The 18,900-nt window shown below is 42.9% G+C and overlaps 1 protein-coding gene across 2 annotated transcripts in view; it reads right to left on the bottom strand.

The window, feature by feature from the left end:
* The window catches only part of LOC146708515 (protein AF-17-like), a 47,709-nt gene extending 30,901 nt beyond the window's left edge, over positions 1-16,808 (bottom strand). Inside the window, exons 1-5 of one of the 2 annotated variants that reach the window (XM_085460448.1) lie at positions 16,275-16,808; positions 15,174-15,253; positions 13,823-13,877; positions 13,593-13,702; positions 6,776-6,879 (exon numbers count right to left, since the gene is read on the bottom strand). In XM_085460448.1, the coding sequence (XP_085316574.1) occupies positions 6,776-6,879; positions 13,593-13,702; positions 13,823-13,877; positions 15,174-15,253; positions 16,275-16,383 (458 nt within the window). In that variant the 5' untranslated portion in view covers positions 16,384-16,808. The remainder of the gene's footprint in view (positions 1-6,775; positions 6,880-13,592; positions 13,703-13,822; positions 13,878-15,173; positions 15,254-16,274) is intronic. The other variant, XM_085460447.1, reaches the window with a different exon arrangement.
* Between the last annotated feature and the right edge of the window lie 2,092 nt (positions 16,809-18,900).

Below are 18,900 nucleotides of genomic sequence, written 5' to 3' on the forward strand. Positions count from 1 at the left end.
TGTTAAATATATCACGAAGGAATCGGTTTTTGTTCCTATGTTCAATTATAAGAAAAATTATGCATAGTTAATTGTAATAAAATATAGATTGAGACGAACTTTATGCATTGTTCAATTAAAAAAAAGTATATTTACTGCCGTGTCATTAAGTTAAAAAAAAATTAAACTTAATGTAAGATACCTTTTTCTTTCGTTTCTTAGAAAGACAACATTTGCACAGTTTTCATATAGCAAAAATGTGAAATCTTACCTGCAGAAAGCGTGCTTTGCAGTCTTCAGAGCTCCACTTAAACGGCTACTCCGACTGTGGACTGAATGACGTCACATGCCCTGCAAAAGTTTGAGAGCTGCAGTGCAGGTGCGCGGGGGGAGGGTCACTGATGGAGGAGCAGAGAGAGCCAAAGTTTTCTCCTCAGCTCTGACTCTCAAACCTGATTTACAGGCTACAATATGTGAAATAAAGGAATCCTGACATTTATTTTAACTACAGTTTAGTACACATTATGAAATCACAAAATAAAATTTATCTAAAGTAAGATTTAGTTTTACAGTCTAATTAAACTTTATATATATCAGTAGTGGAAAGAGCCATTACCATATTATTTATTTATTTTACACACACACTAAACAGCTATATTAGGTACACTTTGCTAGTCCTGGTTTGGACTCTCTTTTGCCTTCAGACCTGCCAAAGTGCTGGAAACATTTACCTGCCCCTCCCCCACTGCAGCAGCTATGGGGGAGGTGCAGGGCATCAGTTAAGTTGGGAGCAGAGTGAGCTACAATTCTCTGCTCAGCTCTCACTCAGGCTCAGGCTTAGTGTACTGGCCAGAACACATGAAACAAAGGAACCCTGACATGTTTTACTACAATTTAGTACACATTATAAAAGCACATACCAAGATTTATCTAAAGTAAGATTTAACTTTACAGCCTAATTTTACTTTATATACATCAGTAGTGGAAAAGTACTTAGTATTTATCTAAAAGTATTATTACCATAGGGAAAAGAAATACATATATATACACACAGTGGACTCATTGCGAGCCCTTCAGGAGGCGAAATGATGCAATTTAATGCAAAATACGTATTTCATCTGCTATGATGGGAAAGCCAGATATTTCATAGATGAAACTTTGAAATATCTGGCTTTTGATGATGATCAAACATTATTTTTTCTGCATATAGGGGAGAAGCATGTTAGGAGTCGAAGAGAAGGACAGGCAGGAGCGTGGAGGTACTATGACTGGCAAAGGGAGAGAGCTGGCTGATATGACTGGAGAGAAGGAAGGTAGATTTACTGTGTGTGCAGGAGACCAGGTTGAAGGTTGGATGTCAGTTAGAAGAGAAAGAGGAATTCTGCAGTTAGTTTGATAAAGTGGTAGAGAGTGTTGATTGGAGCAGACTTCAGTAGCCATGTAGGTGAAGGAAAGAGAGATAATGAGGTGTTAGATAGGTATAGTGTTAAGCAGAGAAATGCACAAGGTCAAAATTAGGAAGATGGAAATGGCTGGGGTGAACTCATACTTCAAGAAGAAGGAGGAACAGAAGGTGACGTAGAAGAGTGGAAGAAAGTGTACACAGGTGGCTTACATCCTAAACAGAAGGGTCAGTCTGAAAGAGATAGGAGACTGCAAGGTGGTGTCAGGAGAGAATGTAGCCATGCAGCATTGGACACTAGTCTATAGGATGACTTTGGACGTCAAGAAGAGGAAGAGAATGAAGGCAGAGACAAGAACTAAATGGTGGAAGCTGAAGAAGGAAGAATGTTGTGCAGTTGTTAGTTCAGGGAGGAGTAGACATTCTCTGGGTGGAAGGGAAGTGTTACCAGATGACTGGAAAAATACAACTGAAATGGTGAGAGAAAGGCAAAGAAGGTGTTTGGTGTATCTTTTGGAGAGAGAAAAGAGGACAAGGAGACTTGGTGGTGGATTGGACACTTTCCTGTAGTTCCTCAAAGGAATAGCTAAGAGAAAGTGCGATAGTCAGGGGAGATGGATAAAAGTAGACAGGAATACTGGGAGGCCAGGCCAACTGCAAAGATAGAGGTGGCAAAGGAAAAAGCTTATACTGAGTTGTACGTGAGGCTGGGTACTAAGGAAGGAGAACAGTACTTGCATGAATTAGCTATACAGAGATTGAGCTGAAAAGGATGTGCAGCAGGTTAGAGTGATTAAGGATAAAGATGGTGAAGAGAGTGTGTTGAGAAGATGGAAGATAGAAGTATTCTCTCACTGTCTTCATTAATGAAGACATTAATAAAGACAGAAACTGAGGACAGATGGAGGAAAGTTAGTGAATCAGGAAGCGCAGGGGATAAGTAAGGAGGAAGTGAAGGCAGCTATGAAGAGAGGAAAGGCAGTTGGTCCACATGACATATCTGTGGTTGTATAGAGATGTTGAGGAGAGAGGACTTTTTTTTTTTGCCTGTCCCGTTTGGCTCTTTTGCCATCAGAATTATTGTCTAAAGGCAAAGAAAGATGCCCAACGGATTTACTTTACCAAATTGACCATCCCAGCCTTGCCGTAATGGTCCATTTGATTCACCTTTTATTGTTTATTTTATTTTCACTTGTTGAATACGGGACAGACTTGACTGGGGGAAAGAAGGGGAGAAAGAAAGAGAAAGAGCTGAGAAGAGGGATAGGGGAGAAGGGCAAAAAAACAAAAACCAACAGAATGGGCAGAAAAAGAAAAAAAAATGCATCTATCGATCACCTGGATCACCTGTTGAGAAAGAAAAAAGAAAACAAGCAGAAGAGAACAAGAGTAATAGAATAAACAACATCACAATGATATATGGGAATATGACAGTAAATACTAAATATTAAACATTATTGTGCAGCACATAAGATCAACAGAACACAGTGTGCTTTGAGGTAGGAGCCAAAAAGGGTGTAGTTTGTGGGTGTGATCACCCGTGTGTACACCTGTGAGCATGGACGCGCTTCCATCCATCCATCTTCATCCGCTTTATCCGGAGCCGGGTCGCGGGGGCAGCAGCCTAAGCAAAGAGGCCCAGACCTCCCTCTCCCCAGCCACCTCCTCCAGCTTATCCGGGGGAACACCAAGGCGTTCCCAGGCCAGCCGAGAGATATAATCTCTCCAGCGTGTCCTGGGTCTGCCCCGGGGCCTCCTCCCGGTGGGACATGCCTGGAACACCTCACCCAGGAGGCGCCCAGGGGGCATCCTTGTCAGATGCCCGAACCACCTCAGCTGGCTCCTTTCGATGTGGAGCAGCAGCTGCTCTACTCTGAGCCCCTCCCGGATGGCCGAACTTCTCACCCTATCTCTAAGGGAGAGGCCAGCCACCCTTCGGAGGAAGCTCATTTCTGCCGCTTGTATCCGCGATCTCGTTCTTTCGGTCACTACCCACAGCTCGTGACCATAGGTGAGGGTAGGGACGTAGATCGACCGGTAAATGGACGCGCTTGTTTTTTTAAAAGGTTCCTTCATGTAATGATCTGCTAGAGGGTGTGGGGGGGCCACAGCCCCGTCCTCCAGGGCATGAAGCAGGTATGGAGGAGATCAAAACTCCAGACATCCAGAGGCCCCCAGAACACAAGAGACCAAGGAAGACCAACAGAGGGGCAGCCGCGCCACTGTCCCAGTAAGAGCTGAGGAGAGTCCCAGATGAGGGCTCACTCAGCAGCCGCGGAGCAGAAGCCAGGGGGAGTTGCAGTGACGCGCCCGTGAGCTCCGCCGGCAGCCAGCTGTGCCTGAGTGACCGAGCCCCAGGCTGAGAGGCCGGGGGCACCCCACCTCCGAAGTGGCCCGAGCGAGCCCCAGGATCCAGGCCCCGATAAGCGGCCGCCAAGGAGTGAGCCGGTGTGTACCTGGACGCCCATCCCCTCATCCTCTCATATGCACTTCACACTCAACCAACGTGGAGACAGACATAAAGAGACGCTGTACACACGATCACACTCCCCAAGCGTACTCAACGAACCGGGTCTAGGTACCCTTGCCCCTGGAGGGGGGAACTGCACCCAGACCCAGGTGGTGTTACCCTTTTCCCTGCGGTGGGGAGAGGCAGACCACCCCGACTCCGCAGCAGCAGGGAGGCCCCACACTCCAGATGGCCAACTCCTCCTCCTAGCCCCCCCGCTCCAGCAGGCCGCAGATAACGGGGGTGAGAGAAGACTCCAAACCTCCTTCCACCCGCTTATTGTAGTGTTGATGCATGTGTGTTCTAAGGTGCATTTAAAACCCAGGAGGGCATGGAGCTACCTGCCAGAGAGCAGCAGGTAAGCGCATAGTCCCTCCTGCTAGCCCTCAATGTTTACGTGTATTTAAAATTGAGAGGTGGGCAACCACGCGAGGGGTGAGGTGTACACCCTGATGGTAATTTGGATTCCGTGTATCGTGCCCACTCCCAGAGAGGACTTTTTAACCAGATTGTTTAACACAAGTTTGGAGAGTGAGGAATGAATAAGTGTACTGATACCAGTTTTCAAGACCAAGGGTGATATGCAGAGCTGTAGTAACTACAGAGCGATAAAGCTGAGACACACCAAGAAAGAGTTGTTGAAGCTAGGTTAAGAAGAGAGGTGATGATCCATGAGCAGCAGCATGGCTTCTCACTGAAAAAGAGCAGTGCAGATGTGATGTTTGCTTTGAGTGTGTTGATGCAGAAGTATAGTGAAGGTCAGAAAGAGTTGCACTGTGTCTTTGTGGATCTGGCAAAAGAATATGATGGGATGCTAAGAGAGGAACTGTGGTACTGCATGAGGTAAGTCTGGATGTGAGGGTGGTGCAGGATGTGTTCAAGGTGAGGGTGGGATTACATCAGGGATCTGGAGTCAGGAGGAGGGACAGGAAACAGAAATGAGTATACAAGAAGGACAGCTCATGCTGAATGGTATGGAGAGAAAGTTAGAGACAAGGCTGAGATGATTCAGACATATGCAGAAGAGGGATAGAGGAAATACTGGACAAAGGAGGGAGAAAACAGCATGACCTCAGAGGTCAACACCAGAGCCTCTGGTGTTGTGACCCCTAAAGAGAGCATTTCTCTCTCATATATATATGTATATATATGTATATATATATATATATATATATATATATATATATATATATATATATATATATATATATATATATATATGTGTGTAAATGAATGATGGATCAGGTGATCACATAACATGTAATGTGATCACCTGATCCACCATAGAGATCATAGAGGTCCTCTTTTGGATTGAGATCTGGTGACTGTAGAGGCCATTTGAGTACAGTGAACTGAACTGTTATGTTTAAGAGTGCAATTTGACATCATTTGAGCTTCTTGACACTGGTTATTATCCTCCTGGAAGCAGCCATAATGAGATGGGCACTTCTGATGGATGGGACATATTTAATTTTTATAAAGTATTACAGAACACATGAGTCAATATTATATTGCATTACAGATTATATATTAATGGTAGATTTTCACTAATAGAAGCTTACAGTAGAGGAACCAGGTTTTAATATAAAAGGGAACACAGCAATATATGTATCCTTTGTACGGAAGCCCATGCTTTAATATAATCTATCAAAATTCACCAGTATGATTTATAATAGTTTGAAAAATACTTGAAACAAAACTACAGTTTCTTGCACATTGTCTATATTTATGTTATGTAGACACAATTTGTAGCTCACTACTAAAGCAGGGTCAAGGTGGTTTTTCAGATTCAGTCTCCTATTTGTGGAGATATTTTGGTAAAATATGCTGGTAACACTAAATCGAAAGCAGCCCCTCAAGACGTTAAATGATTTTTTTTTTTTAACTGAATGGTCTAAAAAAGTTACTTATATGCCATTTCTATAGCAGAGATAAAAGTATGGTTTAAAAAGAGACGCCTAAAATGAGAACCAGAAGGCAGAAATGATGAGCTGCATTAATAATTTCTAAACCTGTCTCACATTAACTGATCAAACCCATGTTAACTAGCACACTGTTTAGTTTAAATTGAAAATCCAGTCGTAATTTTTCAGGAACTGAAGCACTGTCTCATAGCCCAGTTTAGGCCAGTCCATATTCAATATTTCTATTTCAGCATTTAATTTCAAAAATTGTATTGGTGTGCTTTCCAATTTGGGTAGACCAAGACCAGATATTAAAAGTAAGACATAATAATATGTTTAACTTACCTTGTAGGGTCTTTACCCTAAAGTATAAAGTGCCCTCAGGTGACCTTTGTTGTGCTTTGGTGCTATATAAATAAAATTGAATTGAACTTCAAGGCGATAGAGCACTATTTATTTCTCCTTCATTAGATAAACTGTCATTATCTTCATTTGTAGTGAATGGGCAAAGACAGTAGTTGGCAGTAGAGTGCAAAAAAGTTCTTGGGTGCAGTGACTGTCCAAAAGCAGTAGGGGCAGTAGAGAGCAAAAAGTACTTGGGTGCAGTGACTATCCACAACCATAAGGGGCAGAAGGGCAGTAGAGAGCAAAAAGGCTCAGGAGCAGTGATTTTTCATAACCACTAGTAGCCAGTAGAGAGCAAAAGTGTGTGTATGAAAAGAATAGCAGTGTGTATAGAAGTGTGTATTTTTTCTCGTATTTCTATCTTTCTGAGGACCTCGCTCAAACTTTGAGAGAAGCATAAAAATGGCCTCTAGAAGCCATTACAGTGAAAAACAAGTGAGGACCATATTAAATGTCCTCACTTTCCCAAAAGGTCCTCACTCGTAAGGTCTAAAACCCGCGATGGTCCTCGCAAGTATAGCAGAACAAGCACACACACACACACACACACACACACACACACACTTTAACACTGACCAGGTGACGTGGAACGCTTGTCTGCAGCCCTGTCTGTTGCAGGTCATGCACGCGCCGCAGGCGGCCTTGCTCTCCCTCCCGTGGTCCTCGCAGATATAACAAGTCTGTTGAAAGAGCACAAACGGAGAGTACAGGAGATGCAGGGACTCAAACACATCAGTCATCATTATTATTATCAACAACAGGTGCCGGATTGCTTTTCCATCTGTCGCACGAGCAAAGCAAGCCGTCCCGTCTGACGGCCATTAAAATGAACTATTGTGATTGCGGCGCAGCAGAGATGAAACACTCCTCGACTCGAGTCCAGCTGCAGCTGCAGTGCAGATGATTAGGAAGTTTTTCTTGTCAAGACAACAGATGAGGTTTTCAAACAGAGCACAGCTTCTACAGAGAAACTGTTGACCAGATGTTTGGGGATGTTGTAAAGAAAGTTGACACAGATCGGCCTGCAAACTGCTCTGAATCTGCTTCGAAACAGACGCTACGCTTGGAGTTTTCAGCCTCCCGTTAATCTTTTTCTTTGCACCAAAGTGAGGTGGTTTCTAACGAACTTCAGGGTGCCACGGAGCATACGCTGACACGACAAAAGACTCATATCAGCCCGTCTCCAAAAGACATGTAAGCATACACACTCGAGCCCCCGAAAGCAAACAATCGCATGCACGAACACACACGCCGCTTTTGTACTTCTTGTTCAGCTTTCCTCAGCGAGCAGGCCCGACTGGTGGGGGGTAGAAGAGGCCTAGCAACAGGTGCGGGACAAAGGAACAGCAGGCTCTTTACCTTTTCACTTCGGCCCTCTCTGTTTCACCTTTTTCTCTCCCTTTCTCCTTCTCTCCATATCCTACTCAGCTCTCTGTTTCCCTTCAGAGGATGTCTGCTGTGCAATGAAAGGCCGGAGACATAACTGCACCGGGCATGTAAAAGGAAGAGTGGCTTCTCGAGTTGTACAGATGTGTCCATTGTAACGTTGTCTAGGAATGCGGGCAGCAAAGTCTGAATGAATGGCCCTGACGGGGGAAGGCTGCATGCAATTTACTGTAGCTGACACAGTAATATGAAACCGGGCCCTCAAACACTCACACATGTACATTTATATGCAGGCATGCACACACACACACACACAGAGCATCTAAACGACGCACAATGCAAGATGCTCAGTCCATGAATCAAATATTGATTTCTTTGTAATGTGCTTTGCTTTGAAAGGCTTGCTCTGCTGCACACACTGCAGATGTCTTCTGAACAGTTTTTGTAACTTTGAAAACAACTGCAGTGTTGTGCAATCAAACAACCAAGATGTGATACAAGTTCAGACTTTCATCTTTAATTCAAGGAAGTTAACAAAAGTATTGCATAAGCTCTTGAGGAATTGCATACATTTTTATTGACATTCATCAATTTTCAGAGGATCAAAATTAATTGGACAAATGACAAATTTACAAGTGTTGCAGCTGTTCATTGATCCAGCGAAACGTGGCTGCAAGTAAAGGAGGCCCTGAAAAATAAACCTATCTAAGAGGTAGCAAAAGCTTTAGGAGTGGTCAAAGCAACAATCTGGTGCTTTCTTATTAAAACAGGAATGCAATGGCCAGCTCAGCAACACCAAACAGCCTGAAAGACCACAGAAGACTAAAGTGGACAAGAAAAACTTCAGACCAAGTCAAGAGCAGGAAGGCCAGATTAAATTTCCCAGGAAACATCTGAAAGAGCCGGCACAGTTCTGGAAAAATTCTTTGGACACATGAAACCAAGAAGAACTTGTACCAGAACGATGGGAGGAGAAAAGAACTCAGAAAGAGAGAAACAGCTCATGATCTGAAGCATATCACATCATCTGTCAAACACGATGGCGGCAGTGTTATGACACTGGCACGTACGGCTGCCAGTGGAACCGGGTCACGGGTGTTTATTAATGACGTGACTGCTGATAGAAGCAGCAGGGTGACGTGAAGCGTACAGGGCTGCACTCTCTGCTCAGAAAGCACTTTGCAAAGAAAGCAAAATGCAAAAGCAACTCAAGAAATGGGTCATTCTTTGATGGCCAAGTCAGCCACCTGATCTTAACCCAGCAGAGCAGCTTTCCATTTACTGAAGGTAAAACTGAAGCAGAGAGACCCACAAGCAAGCAGCAAGTGAAGGTGGCTGCAGTAAAGGCCTAGCAGAATACCTCAAGGATGTCCACGGATTACACACTTTCATCCAAGTGTAAAAAATGATGCAAAATATTTGCAACAGCCCTTAATGTGAAGATGAAGGTCTGCACTTTAATCACATACACCACTGTGGTGGTGCACAGGGCCAAAGATCCCTTCACTTTTACTTTTGTCTCAATTTTCCATTTGAAAATATAATTTAACTTCAAAGGCAAGTTTATTCTTTTTAATGAATCCACAAAGCCAGTGAGTAACTGGCTTCCTGTAATCCTGTAATATTCCTGTAATCCTCAATACGGACCAAAAGACCCGATTATGGTTTCTGCCAGTATCGGGAAGCCCTAATAAGAGAGTAAAGTTACCAGAGAGCTGATGCATGTTGAAGCTGTACCCGCCTGAAACTAGTCTGTGGTTAAACTGTTTGTGTGCAAAGTAAAAAAGAAAGAAAAACATCATTAGCAGAAAATTTCAAAAGCTAGCGTGAGTCTATGTGTGACACGTCCTCTTATCTTTGAATCTTAACAGCCGATCTGCAGCATTCATTAATTATACATGAAGAACACAGAAAACAAACCTGAGCCGAGCAAAGCAAAACTACCATCACTCTTTCTGTGGTAAGAGATATTTAACAATATAAAACGATGCAAAAAGAAAACACTTTAAACATCCATCTTCATTCAACAAAGGATGAAGATGTCAAAAAGCACCACTGACACCAGGCTCCACCCTCCCTGCACTTTCTGTTCCCTTTTAGACTCATCTTCACTACCTTGCAGCTTCAGCGTTACACCCGCCCCCCTCTCAGTCACACACACTATCTTTAATTCCTCTCCTCTCCACTGCACACCTCCAACAGCTCCCTACAGTCATTACAGGTCACAGTGTCATCTGCAAACATTGTAGTTCACAGAGACAACACTCCTACAACAGACGACTGTTTGGGCTATTAATGTATCACTACTGAAACACTGTAACAACTGTGAGGCATGAAACAGCAGTGCAGAGTGACATCAGCACACAATCACAGTTTACATCTTTCACATACCGCAAAGAGCGATTTAACCCATTCATTAACTAATCAGCGGACAAACAGGCACAGATATCAGCTAAACAGGTACAACTACTTTGTATATAAATAAAACTGCTACTTTGTAACAGCCTGATTGTTTCTTTTTTACCTTTTTTAACTTCTAAATACTGAAAACAACTTCTAAGTATGTTTTCAAGCTTTTTTTAATGTGTGAAACAGTCAGCTAATAAGACTGATCAGATAAAGAAGCTCCTTTCACGAGCTTGTAATAAGCAGAGGAAACGTTTTGCCTTCAAAAGTATAAGACAAACTTTTATGTTTTCACTTTATATTTACTCTGCTATAATCTTGGAGTACTTAGTTGACTTAGATGCCAAAAGTATGAATGAAATGAAATGAAAATGTGCTGTCAGAATTAAAAATGGTGGCCTCACATTCAAAATGACCTTTCTGTGTGACTCAGCATCCGGCGCTGTCGCTGCTCGTCGTCTCTCAAACCCGGGCTTTAAATTTTAAATCTGTAAATGATTCGACTGCATTCTGTTTGTCTTTGCGTAACAGTTTTGAAAACAGGAGAGCGGCTCGGCAATCTAACACGTTTTTCATTTTCTATTTAAAATTATTAAATGTATTTTTTTTTTTAAATCCTTGAATTAAAGCTTATTGAAGAATATTTTTTAATTATTCAAATTTTTTTAATTGGTAAAAGTTCAAACCATGAGAAGCTTTTCGTGTTCTTTTTCTATCATCAGTCAAAACTCCAAGAGGAATAAATACTTTTTGATGTGAAAACCAGAAAAACTTTACTTTCACAAATCACTTCAGGGTATTTTTGAATCTTTGCACTTATGGTAAATGTGCTTTGCTGTTTACTAAACATGCCACATCTACTACAGCTCGAAATCTCCCACATTTCCCAGAAAGGCTTTCAGCAGCCTCCAGAGAACAGGCGTGACCTTGCCACGCTGAGCTCCGGGTTAGTACAGGACGTGTAGGTGGAGAGAAGAACGGGGATGTGAAGCAAAACTGGTTTTCCCGTTAAGGAGGAAAGCAGTCGTGCAGTCTCCCACGTGTCGTCTGCTGCATTGCATCATGACTCGTCGAACTTGGTGCTGAGGACGGAGATGACACTTTTTCTCTTTTCCCTCTGTGTGACTGCTCATTCTGAAAGTACTCTCTATGTTTTTGATGACTGCTGACACACCGTGTGACACATGTTGCATAACCTGTTTAGCAGCGTTTCATATATGTAAACACGGATGCAGCTTTCTGTGTATTTATACATTTTACTGTTGAGGATTTTCAGTATTACTGATTACTGGTGCTGACTTCTTCTACCTGTTTAAAGTGTTTGTTTATCAAACGCAGGTTTGTGGGGTCACCTTGTGCCAGTTTCAGGGGTGCGGTGCAGGTGTGCAGCTTTACACGTTATCATAGGTAAGAGGATGTGTTTACATTTTTCTCTGTGATCGGATGAGAAGCTGGAGACCCTAAATCAAACTGTATCAGAAAACCTTTTAAATCTTATTTTGGGTTATTGACAAACTTTTGTTTGTTTGTTTTAATTAAAATTTGCCTGGTGATACAGGTTTTAGATCCTGGTAACAATGGAAATTATTAGTTATTCTCTCCATTAATTTAGATTGGAGCTTTGGGGATTACAAATTACTTCATATGCAGAGGTAAAAAAACCTCGTTTAAATCTTTAAATCAGCAAACACTTGCTGATGGGGCTCTGGGATTGCTTTGTATTAACCTCCTAAGACCTGAACTCTTTCATGGCATGCATTTTTAATTTCTCTTTGCTATTTGGGCTGATTGGGACCTGATGGATGTAAAAACAAAGAATTATCTTTTTACCTGATTTTGCCCTACGAGGGCCTCATATCCACATATGAGGACATTCGTTTTAAATGTTGTTAGAACAATGGCAGGAATAGCTCAGTAGGTAGGGTGGTTGCCCCATGATCGGAAGGTTGGGGGTTCGACTTCACTCAACGGCTACCCTGAGATACCCCTGAGCAAGGTACCGTCCCTACACACTGCTCCCCGGGCGCTGCACTGGTGGCTGCCCACTGCTTCACTGGGTGAATGGGTTAAATGCAGAGGAACTATTTCCCTATGGGGACTAACATGCACACTTTACTTTACACTTTTTTTTTGGCAGTATAATGTCCTCGTAAGTGGATATCAGGCCTTTGTAGAGCAACATTTAGCATTGTGGTCTGGACAACCCAAAATGTGATGTCCACACACGTGGATGCCAGGTCCTAGGAGGTTAATGTTATGCATTTAACTATGACGTCTGGCCCTTTAGTTGCTTCTCCCGAGAGAAGCCCACCTTCACTGAGCAGCATCTTTTAGCCCCACTGTCATCTGCAGTCTTATTAACTGCTCATCTCGATCTAATCTGGATTAAAGTGGCTTGGATGTTTAAGTTGGACCCATATTTAAATGTGCCTTTCAGTCTCAGACTGAACCTGAAGCTGCGCTTGGTAAGACCCGGTTTTACTGGCAGGATCGGAAAGAAATGGGAGTGGCCCCCCCGGATGACCTTTTCTGTGACGTCTTCTACACCATTTTGGAAACCTTGGATCTGTCGTCTTCTATCAGGGCTGTTCAGACCCAATACAGAAGCTCCTACAGTTTCTAAGCATTTAGATAGTTTTGAACGCTGGGAAAGGTCATGAAGTGTTATTCTCTGCTGATCAAGAACTTGGCTCAGGAAGGTTTTCCAGATCTCAGGAAGAACATGGGAGATGATTTAAGTCTGACATGAGACAAGAGATTGTTAATATAAATATTATTAGCAAAATGAAAATGATCAAGGGATGGATGATGAGACTTTGTTGTTATTCTTAGCTTCTTAGATATTCTTATTTATACTTGGATAAAAAGATATACTGAACTGCTGGTGAACTATAAGAAGGAGAAATTCACTCTATGCCTCAAAGTCAGGTAATAAAATTATCGAGTTTTATTACCTGAAGAGTTCTGGACTAGATTATGTGAAATTAAGATATGCTAAGGATTCATAGGCAGTCCAAGACTATTTGTTTTAGGCGATGAGACAGACTTAGTGGGAGATGACAGAGAGATTAAGCATCTGGTCCAGACTAGCATCGTGGAAGTAGTAGAGGTGGCCAGAGCTGAAGCATTGGAAAAGATGTCAGAGAGGACTTAAAGATGAATAATTATTTTAGAAATGGAACGAATATATTGTTTCCTTTGGAGGACACTTGGTTTGGGGTCGTATGGTGTGAAGAGTTCTTTGTTACCTGTTTAGCTGCAGGTACAAACAACGTAAAAATCCGTGTGCTGAATGTGTTCGCAGCCATTTTTGAGTTATGAACAAGGAAACGATTTTACCGAAGGATTGAAATGTCACCACTTTATAAGAGCACAACAACAACAACACACCCTCACAAACAAACTAACAAACAAACAAACAAATAAATAAACTCCAAAGTAAACCCTTAGTTCTACTTTCAGATTAGGCTTCAAACTTTCCTGTTTGATGAAGCTTATCTTTGGGGCTGGATCTGATCTCTCTGTGCTCCTCTTTTCTCTCGCGCCTCTAACTTCCTGTAGACTAGTCCAACTTTCCCGCTCAAACAGCGTGCATCCCTACCTTGTTGTATCTCTCGTGTGGGACATACTGCAGGATGATAGGCTCCATGGTGAGGACGTTGGCGAACTGCACCTCGGGGATGTAGAGTGCGCACACGACGTGGGCCCAGCCTGATTGGAGGAGAGATTGGCAGCGGATCAACGATATGACAAGACTCGGAATGACTCGAGTGGAAATGCGCACTCGGTTATGCCCTCGGGAAGAGTGAGCGGGAACATGATGATATTTACCTCCGCTGTCTGTCCTCTTGAGGGCGCCATCTTTGTGGGGACACAGCTCACACCTCTGAGGAGACACGGGAGAGAGCGGAGCTTGTTGGAGTGGATATCTGTCTGACCATGACTCCAAACGTTAGGGCAGATACAGGAAACAGTGGGTCAGTCTATTCGATGCAGTTCTAAGCTAACATAATATAGAGGAAGTAACAGTTCAGAGGCTTTATTTTGCGCCTATGACATCAGCTTTTCTGTATATCTCTGCCTCAGTTTATGGCTTTTATTGCGCTTCTTGTAATAAAATGTGTTGTCATCAAGCTTTTTAATTTATAGTTCACTTCATCTGTCGCTACTCAGCTCCACTCTGCAGGCAGCGCATGTGCACGTGAGCTGTAACCACCTCCACACACAGGAGGAGGACAGCTGATAGGTGGGCTCAAGGCTTTATTGTTGGGTCTTTACCTTTGAGTACTGAGCACCTTGAGGCGACCGCTGTTGTGATTTGCGCCATATAAATAAAACTGAATTGAATTGAAAAATTAAGAGTAACATGTTGTCGTGTCCTATGATTTTGCTCACTTTTTTAACAAGCCCTGCCCTTATTTGGTGTCTATATATATGTAAAGAAGGAATCAAACAGCTCTTGCTGTCCACAGACTGTAAAAAGGAGAATCAGGAGAATCCAGAGTCAGCTGATAATTGTGACACATCAAAGTTAAAATCCGTTTTAACTCTTGCAGATGCAAAGACAGTTTCTATTTTATCCTCTACGATCTTCTTCTTTCTCCCCTCGCCAGCCCATCTGGTCATGGCAGATGGCCCCGCCCCTCCCTGAGCCTGGTTCTGTTGGAGGTCTGTTCCTGTCAAAAGGGAGTTCTTCCTTCCCACCGTCGCCAAATGCTGCTCGAACGGGATCATCTGTTAGCTGTGGGGTTTTCGCTCTTATATTATACGGTTGTTACCGTGTAGTATAAAGAACCTTGCTGTGGGAAGTGTTGTGAGTTGATGTTATATGAAAAAAAATGAATTGAAATGAATTGACTAAAATCAGACTAGTCCAAAAAAACCATGAAGGGAGAAAAAGTCCTCACTGAAAGTTATTATTTAATAATAAACACAGTTTCAGTTAATGTGTACATTTCTTTTATGTTCGATTTTACTTAAGAAAGGTAGGAAAGCAATGTTTAAATCACGCCTGAGGCTGCTTCACACATAAACACAGAGGAATCCAGCTTATTCGTTTAACTCAGCTTTAGGGCATCAGTATGGGACAAGCTGGCTCAGTACACCTGAGGCAGACTGCTTGTAGGTGAAGGTGAAGCAGGAATGAATGAATAAATTGTGTCATTCGTGTTGGCGTACTCACCACACGTGCCGCCCGCTCCTGTGACTCACACTTCCGACAGAACCACGGGCCAGTTGGCACCTGCACGATGCCGTAGCATGCTGCGACAAACACACAAGCACGGGAGTGTCAAACTGGACCGGCACGACCCACGGTAACACACCTGTCTTTTAATGTAAACTACAGGTACAAATGAAAACATGCACATTTAATGAGTCATTCATTCATTCACAGGACAGATGTTGAACAGCCCGAGGGTCAACAATTTGTACCTTTAACAGTGTTTAAAAGTTTCACGTTTTCTGGAAATAATATTTCACTTTTTATGATTGAAACGACTTGCCAAGCTCTATAAATACTTTAATAAATACTAGTAAAGCTGGCAGTACCTGTCCAAGAATACTACTCAAGATAATACTGACTTGACACTTGGCACAGCCATCCTGCTTTAACAGATGAATAGAAAATGATTTCAAGCTGATTTTATGTTTTAACTTTTCTCTTTCTAAGTTTAACATCTCTCCCTGTCAGTGGTGAGAGGTGCTGCTGTCATCCTGATCGGATTAACCTTATAATCCTATTTCATTCCACTTTGACATAAAGCTTTAATTTGACTGGGACAGCCCTGAAATCAGCCTCCTGCATCAGCACCTCTCTGGATCAGAATCTTCTTCACTTTTTCAGTTTGGGCACAAATTTCTTTTTGTCTTTTTGGCACATTTGTGCACCAACACCGTCACAGCATCACTGAGATCAGAGGGCTGATCCTCACTCAGAGTAGCCATCCTGCGTGAGGTCCCACTTCAAATCGCTCGAATGCAACAAAGCAAGTGGACACGCGCTGCTGTCCGAACGAACACGGCCTCGCGAACGCGTCGCAGCGTGCCGCACGGTCCGCGACGCACGGACCTCGAGGCGCCATCCGGGCTCGGTGTCACGCCGCTCGGCCCTGCGCGATCAATCAAGCGTGCGGAGAGGAAGCAACAACAGCACGCTTACCTACCCGCCCCTCCCGCACGAACACAGAACACGCACGTAGGCAGGGAGGACCAACGCCTCCGGCCGCAAGCTAGAGCCGCTCCGGCTGCCCGGGAATCACACGCTAACAGCAGCTAATGTTACCTTGGTGAACGGCGACGCTGCAGCCGTGTCCATCACAGTACACCAGCGGATTCTCAGCCCAGCCTCGCTCGTCGGAACACACGCAGCAACCTCCGACCATTTCCCGCATGCTGCTCCCATATGAAGAAATAGATTTCCCCTCCCGGCAACGGCTCAGACCCAGGCCAGGCCTGTCAGGCGGTCGTCCCGCATCTTAACGCCGCTCTAGGCATGGTCACGGGCCGCCCACGTCGTGCAGTTTTAGTGCAGCGGAGAGCCGAAATCTCTGCGTTTGTGGTGCTTCTAGTAGATTTTCCGTGATGTCCTCCCCGTCCCATACATAAGTGCGCATGCTCAGATCTTCGCCGGAGTAAAAGTCACAGCAAAGGTAGCAAGTTATTGTTGAGCAGGAAGCGCCTTTTCAGCGCGTGTTTTCAGGCAGTGACGACTCGATTTCCACGAACCAGACGCCCGCACGGCCTCCTGCCCCGGTCCACTGTGTTCTTTACACGAACCCCGCGCATCACGTCGGCCCAAACCGCTGTATGCGCCCGGCATCAACCGCGTCTCAACCGCGTCTCAACAGCGCCATCTGCAGGACATCTTGGGGGTGGCTAACAGCAGGAATTACAAGCTATTTCACCATCCGGCGTCCGGACCTAAAATAAATAATGAAACATTAATAATAAGATAACAAAAGATGCGAGATTCCCGTGTGACAGCGGCCAAAACAGGTCAACACAATATCATAAAATATTAAAAGACAAAAATGGTCATAATGGGAAAAAACACGCAAAAGAAAGGAGCTCAATTAAATAGAATAAAATATAAACTTTCATTAAAAAAAGGGGAGCTCAATAAGCGCAAACCTACATATAACAAAATAGAAGACAAAGTAAAAAGTCAAGTATAATACAAACAGGAGCTCAGTAAATAAATGTACCATTTGAAATTCATAATGTAATGACAACGTTTTATTTTTGCTCATTTGCTTTTTTTAAAATTATTATTTACTAAAAATGAGTACCAAAATAAATACATAAATAAATAATAACAATAATGGATAATGACAGTAATGACAATTTAATTACTAAATAAACCTGATTACATAGAAATAAAATAAAAAAAGACAGAGAGAGAAACACAAACCCAAATGTTTCGTAAACAACGCTAATCACATCTCAGTTTGTAGCTCATCACAACTATTACACAAGTTTAACACTTTGACAGATAAGCATCTACTTTCTGTTATTGGTACCGACCCTGCTTTTCATACGTTCTCTCTCTGACTTCAAACAGCTTCTTTCAAATATTTTTCCATTTCTTTGTTCATTATCAGTTTAGTGCATCAACGAAATCATAAAGATTTAAAAACAGGCAGCATACAAACGGGATTTGCACAAACCTCACCTTCAAACCACCAGTGTGAACCATCAGCGATGTGTGAGGGCTAACACCCTCATTTCCAAGGTTTTACATATCAACACATAAAAAACCCCTCAGATGAACAGCAGCACAGCATATTATTACACGGTATTATTACACACAGCTCTCTGAATTTTAGTTATAAATTGAATTATGTAGACTGGGAAGACTGGCAGGTGTCATCTGCGAATAATGTTTCTCACTCTAGAACAATGGATTTCAATTTATTTGGAGATGGTCTTCGAACTCTTCCCAGACTGATGGATCATTGCTGATGTTTGTCCTCTTTGGCACTGAATTAACACACGGCTGAATGATCTAAAACATCTGCTTTAACACAGGTGTTCATACAAGCACCTGGGTGCTATTCTTAGTTTCCACAGAAATGTCATGTGTTGTTCTTTATCAGAAATGATATTTATCTAATTTTAAGACATGCTAAGGATGAGATTAGTTTTACGTCCTGATATGTAGGATTGGAGCTGAAAGAAGAAGAGGAGGCGTATTTGAAACTTTTACAAGCTCTAACTGGGCTGTTTATGAGCGTGACACCCTGGATTCAGAAAAAATAGTTTGAATCACAAAGACATAAAACACTTTTTCCTTCGGCGGAGCTCATTAGAGGTCACCATATATATCATCTATTCCCAGCATCCTCTTCTGTCATACCAACCCTTCACATGTCCTACATACATCTTCTCTGAGGTCTTTTTTTCCTCCTGCCTGACAGCTTCTACTTCAACATCCTTCATCCAATATATTCATCTCAGCCTTGCTTCCCTAACTTTATTTTCTATTTAAGAAATCTCTATGTGTTTTCCGGGTTTCCCTTAGAGATCCATCGATATCAGTGAATTGAAAATGGCAGCAGTCTCACCATTTGTGGAAAAACTGAAGAGTGTAGCTGAAATCACATTTTTTAAAGATTCGTGCTGTGTGTTCATAATGCTGTTGTGAATGGATGACTCAGGAGACTTTATTCAAAGAAAGAATAAAGACGGGTGGGTTTTTTCCATGCAGGTTGTTATGTAATAGCTTTTGCGGTCTAACCCAGTTGAGATCAAATTGGGCTGTTTTGTGGTCCATGAGCTAAAACGAGACGCATGACGCCCCCGATCTATGGGAGCAAAACTGAAAAGTACTAAACATGTGAAATTTAAATTTGAATCCAGTTTGTCCATCTGAAGCGCCCTGAGGTTTAATGACTCAAACTTTACTGGCT

Source organism: Copadichromis virginalis, linkage group LG6 (genome assembly GCF_057382275.1).
Source record: "Copadichromis virginalis isolate Kocher_CV1m ecotype Utaka linkage group LG6, C_Virginalis_male_GT1.1, whole genome shotgun sequence".
Classification (NCBI taxonomy): domain Eukaryota; kingdom Metazoa; phylum Chordata; class Actinopteri; order Cichliformes; family Cichlidae; genus Copadichromis; species Copadichromis virginalis.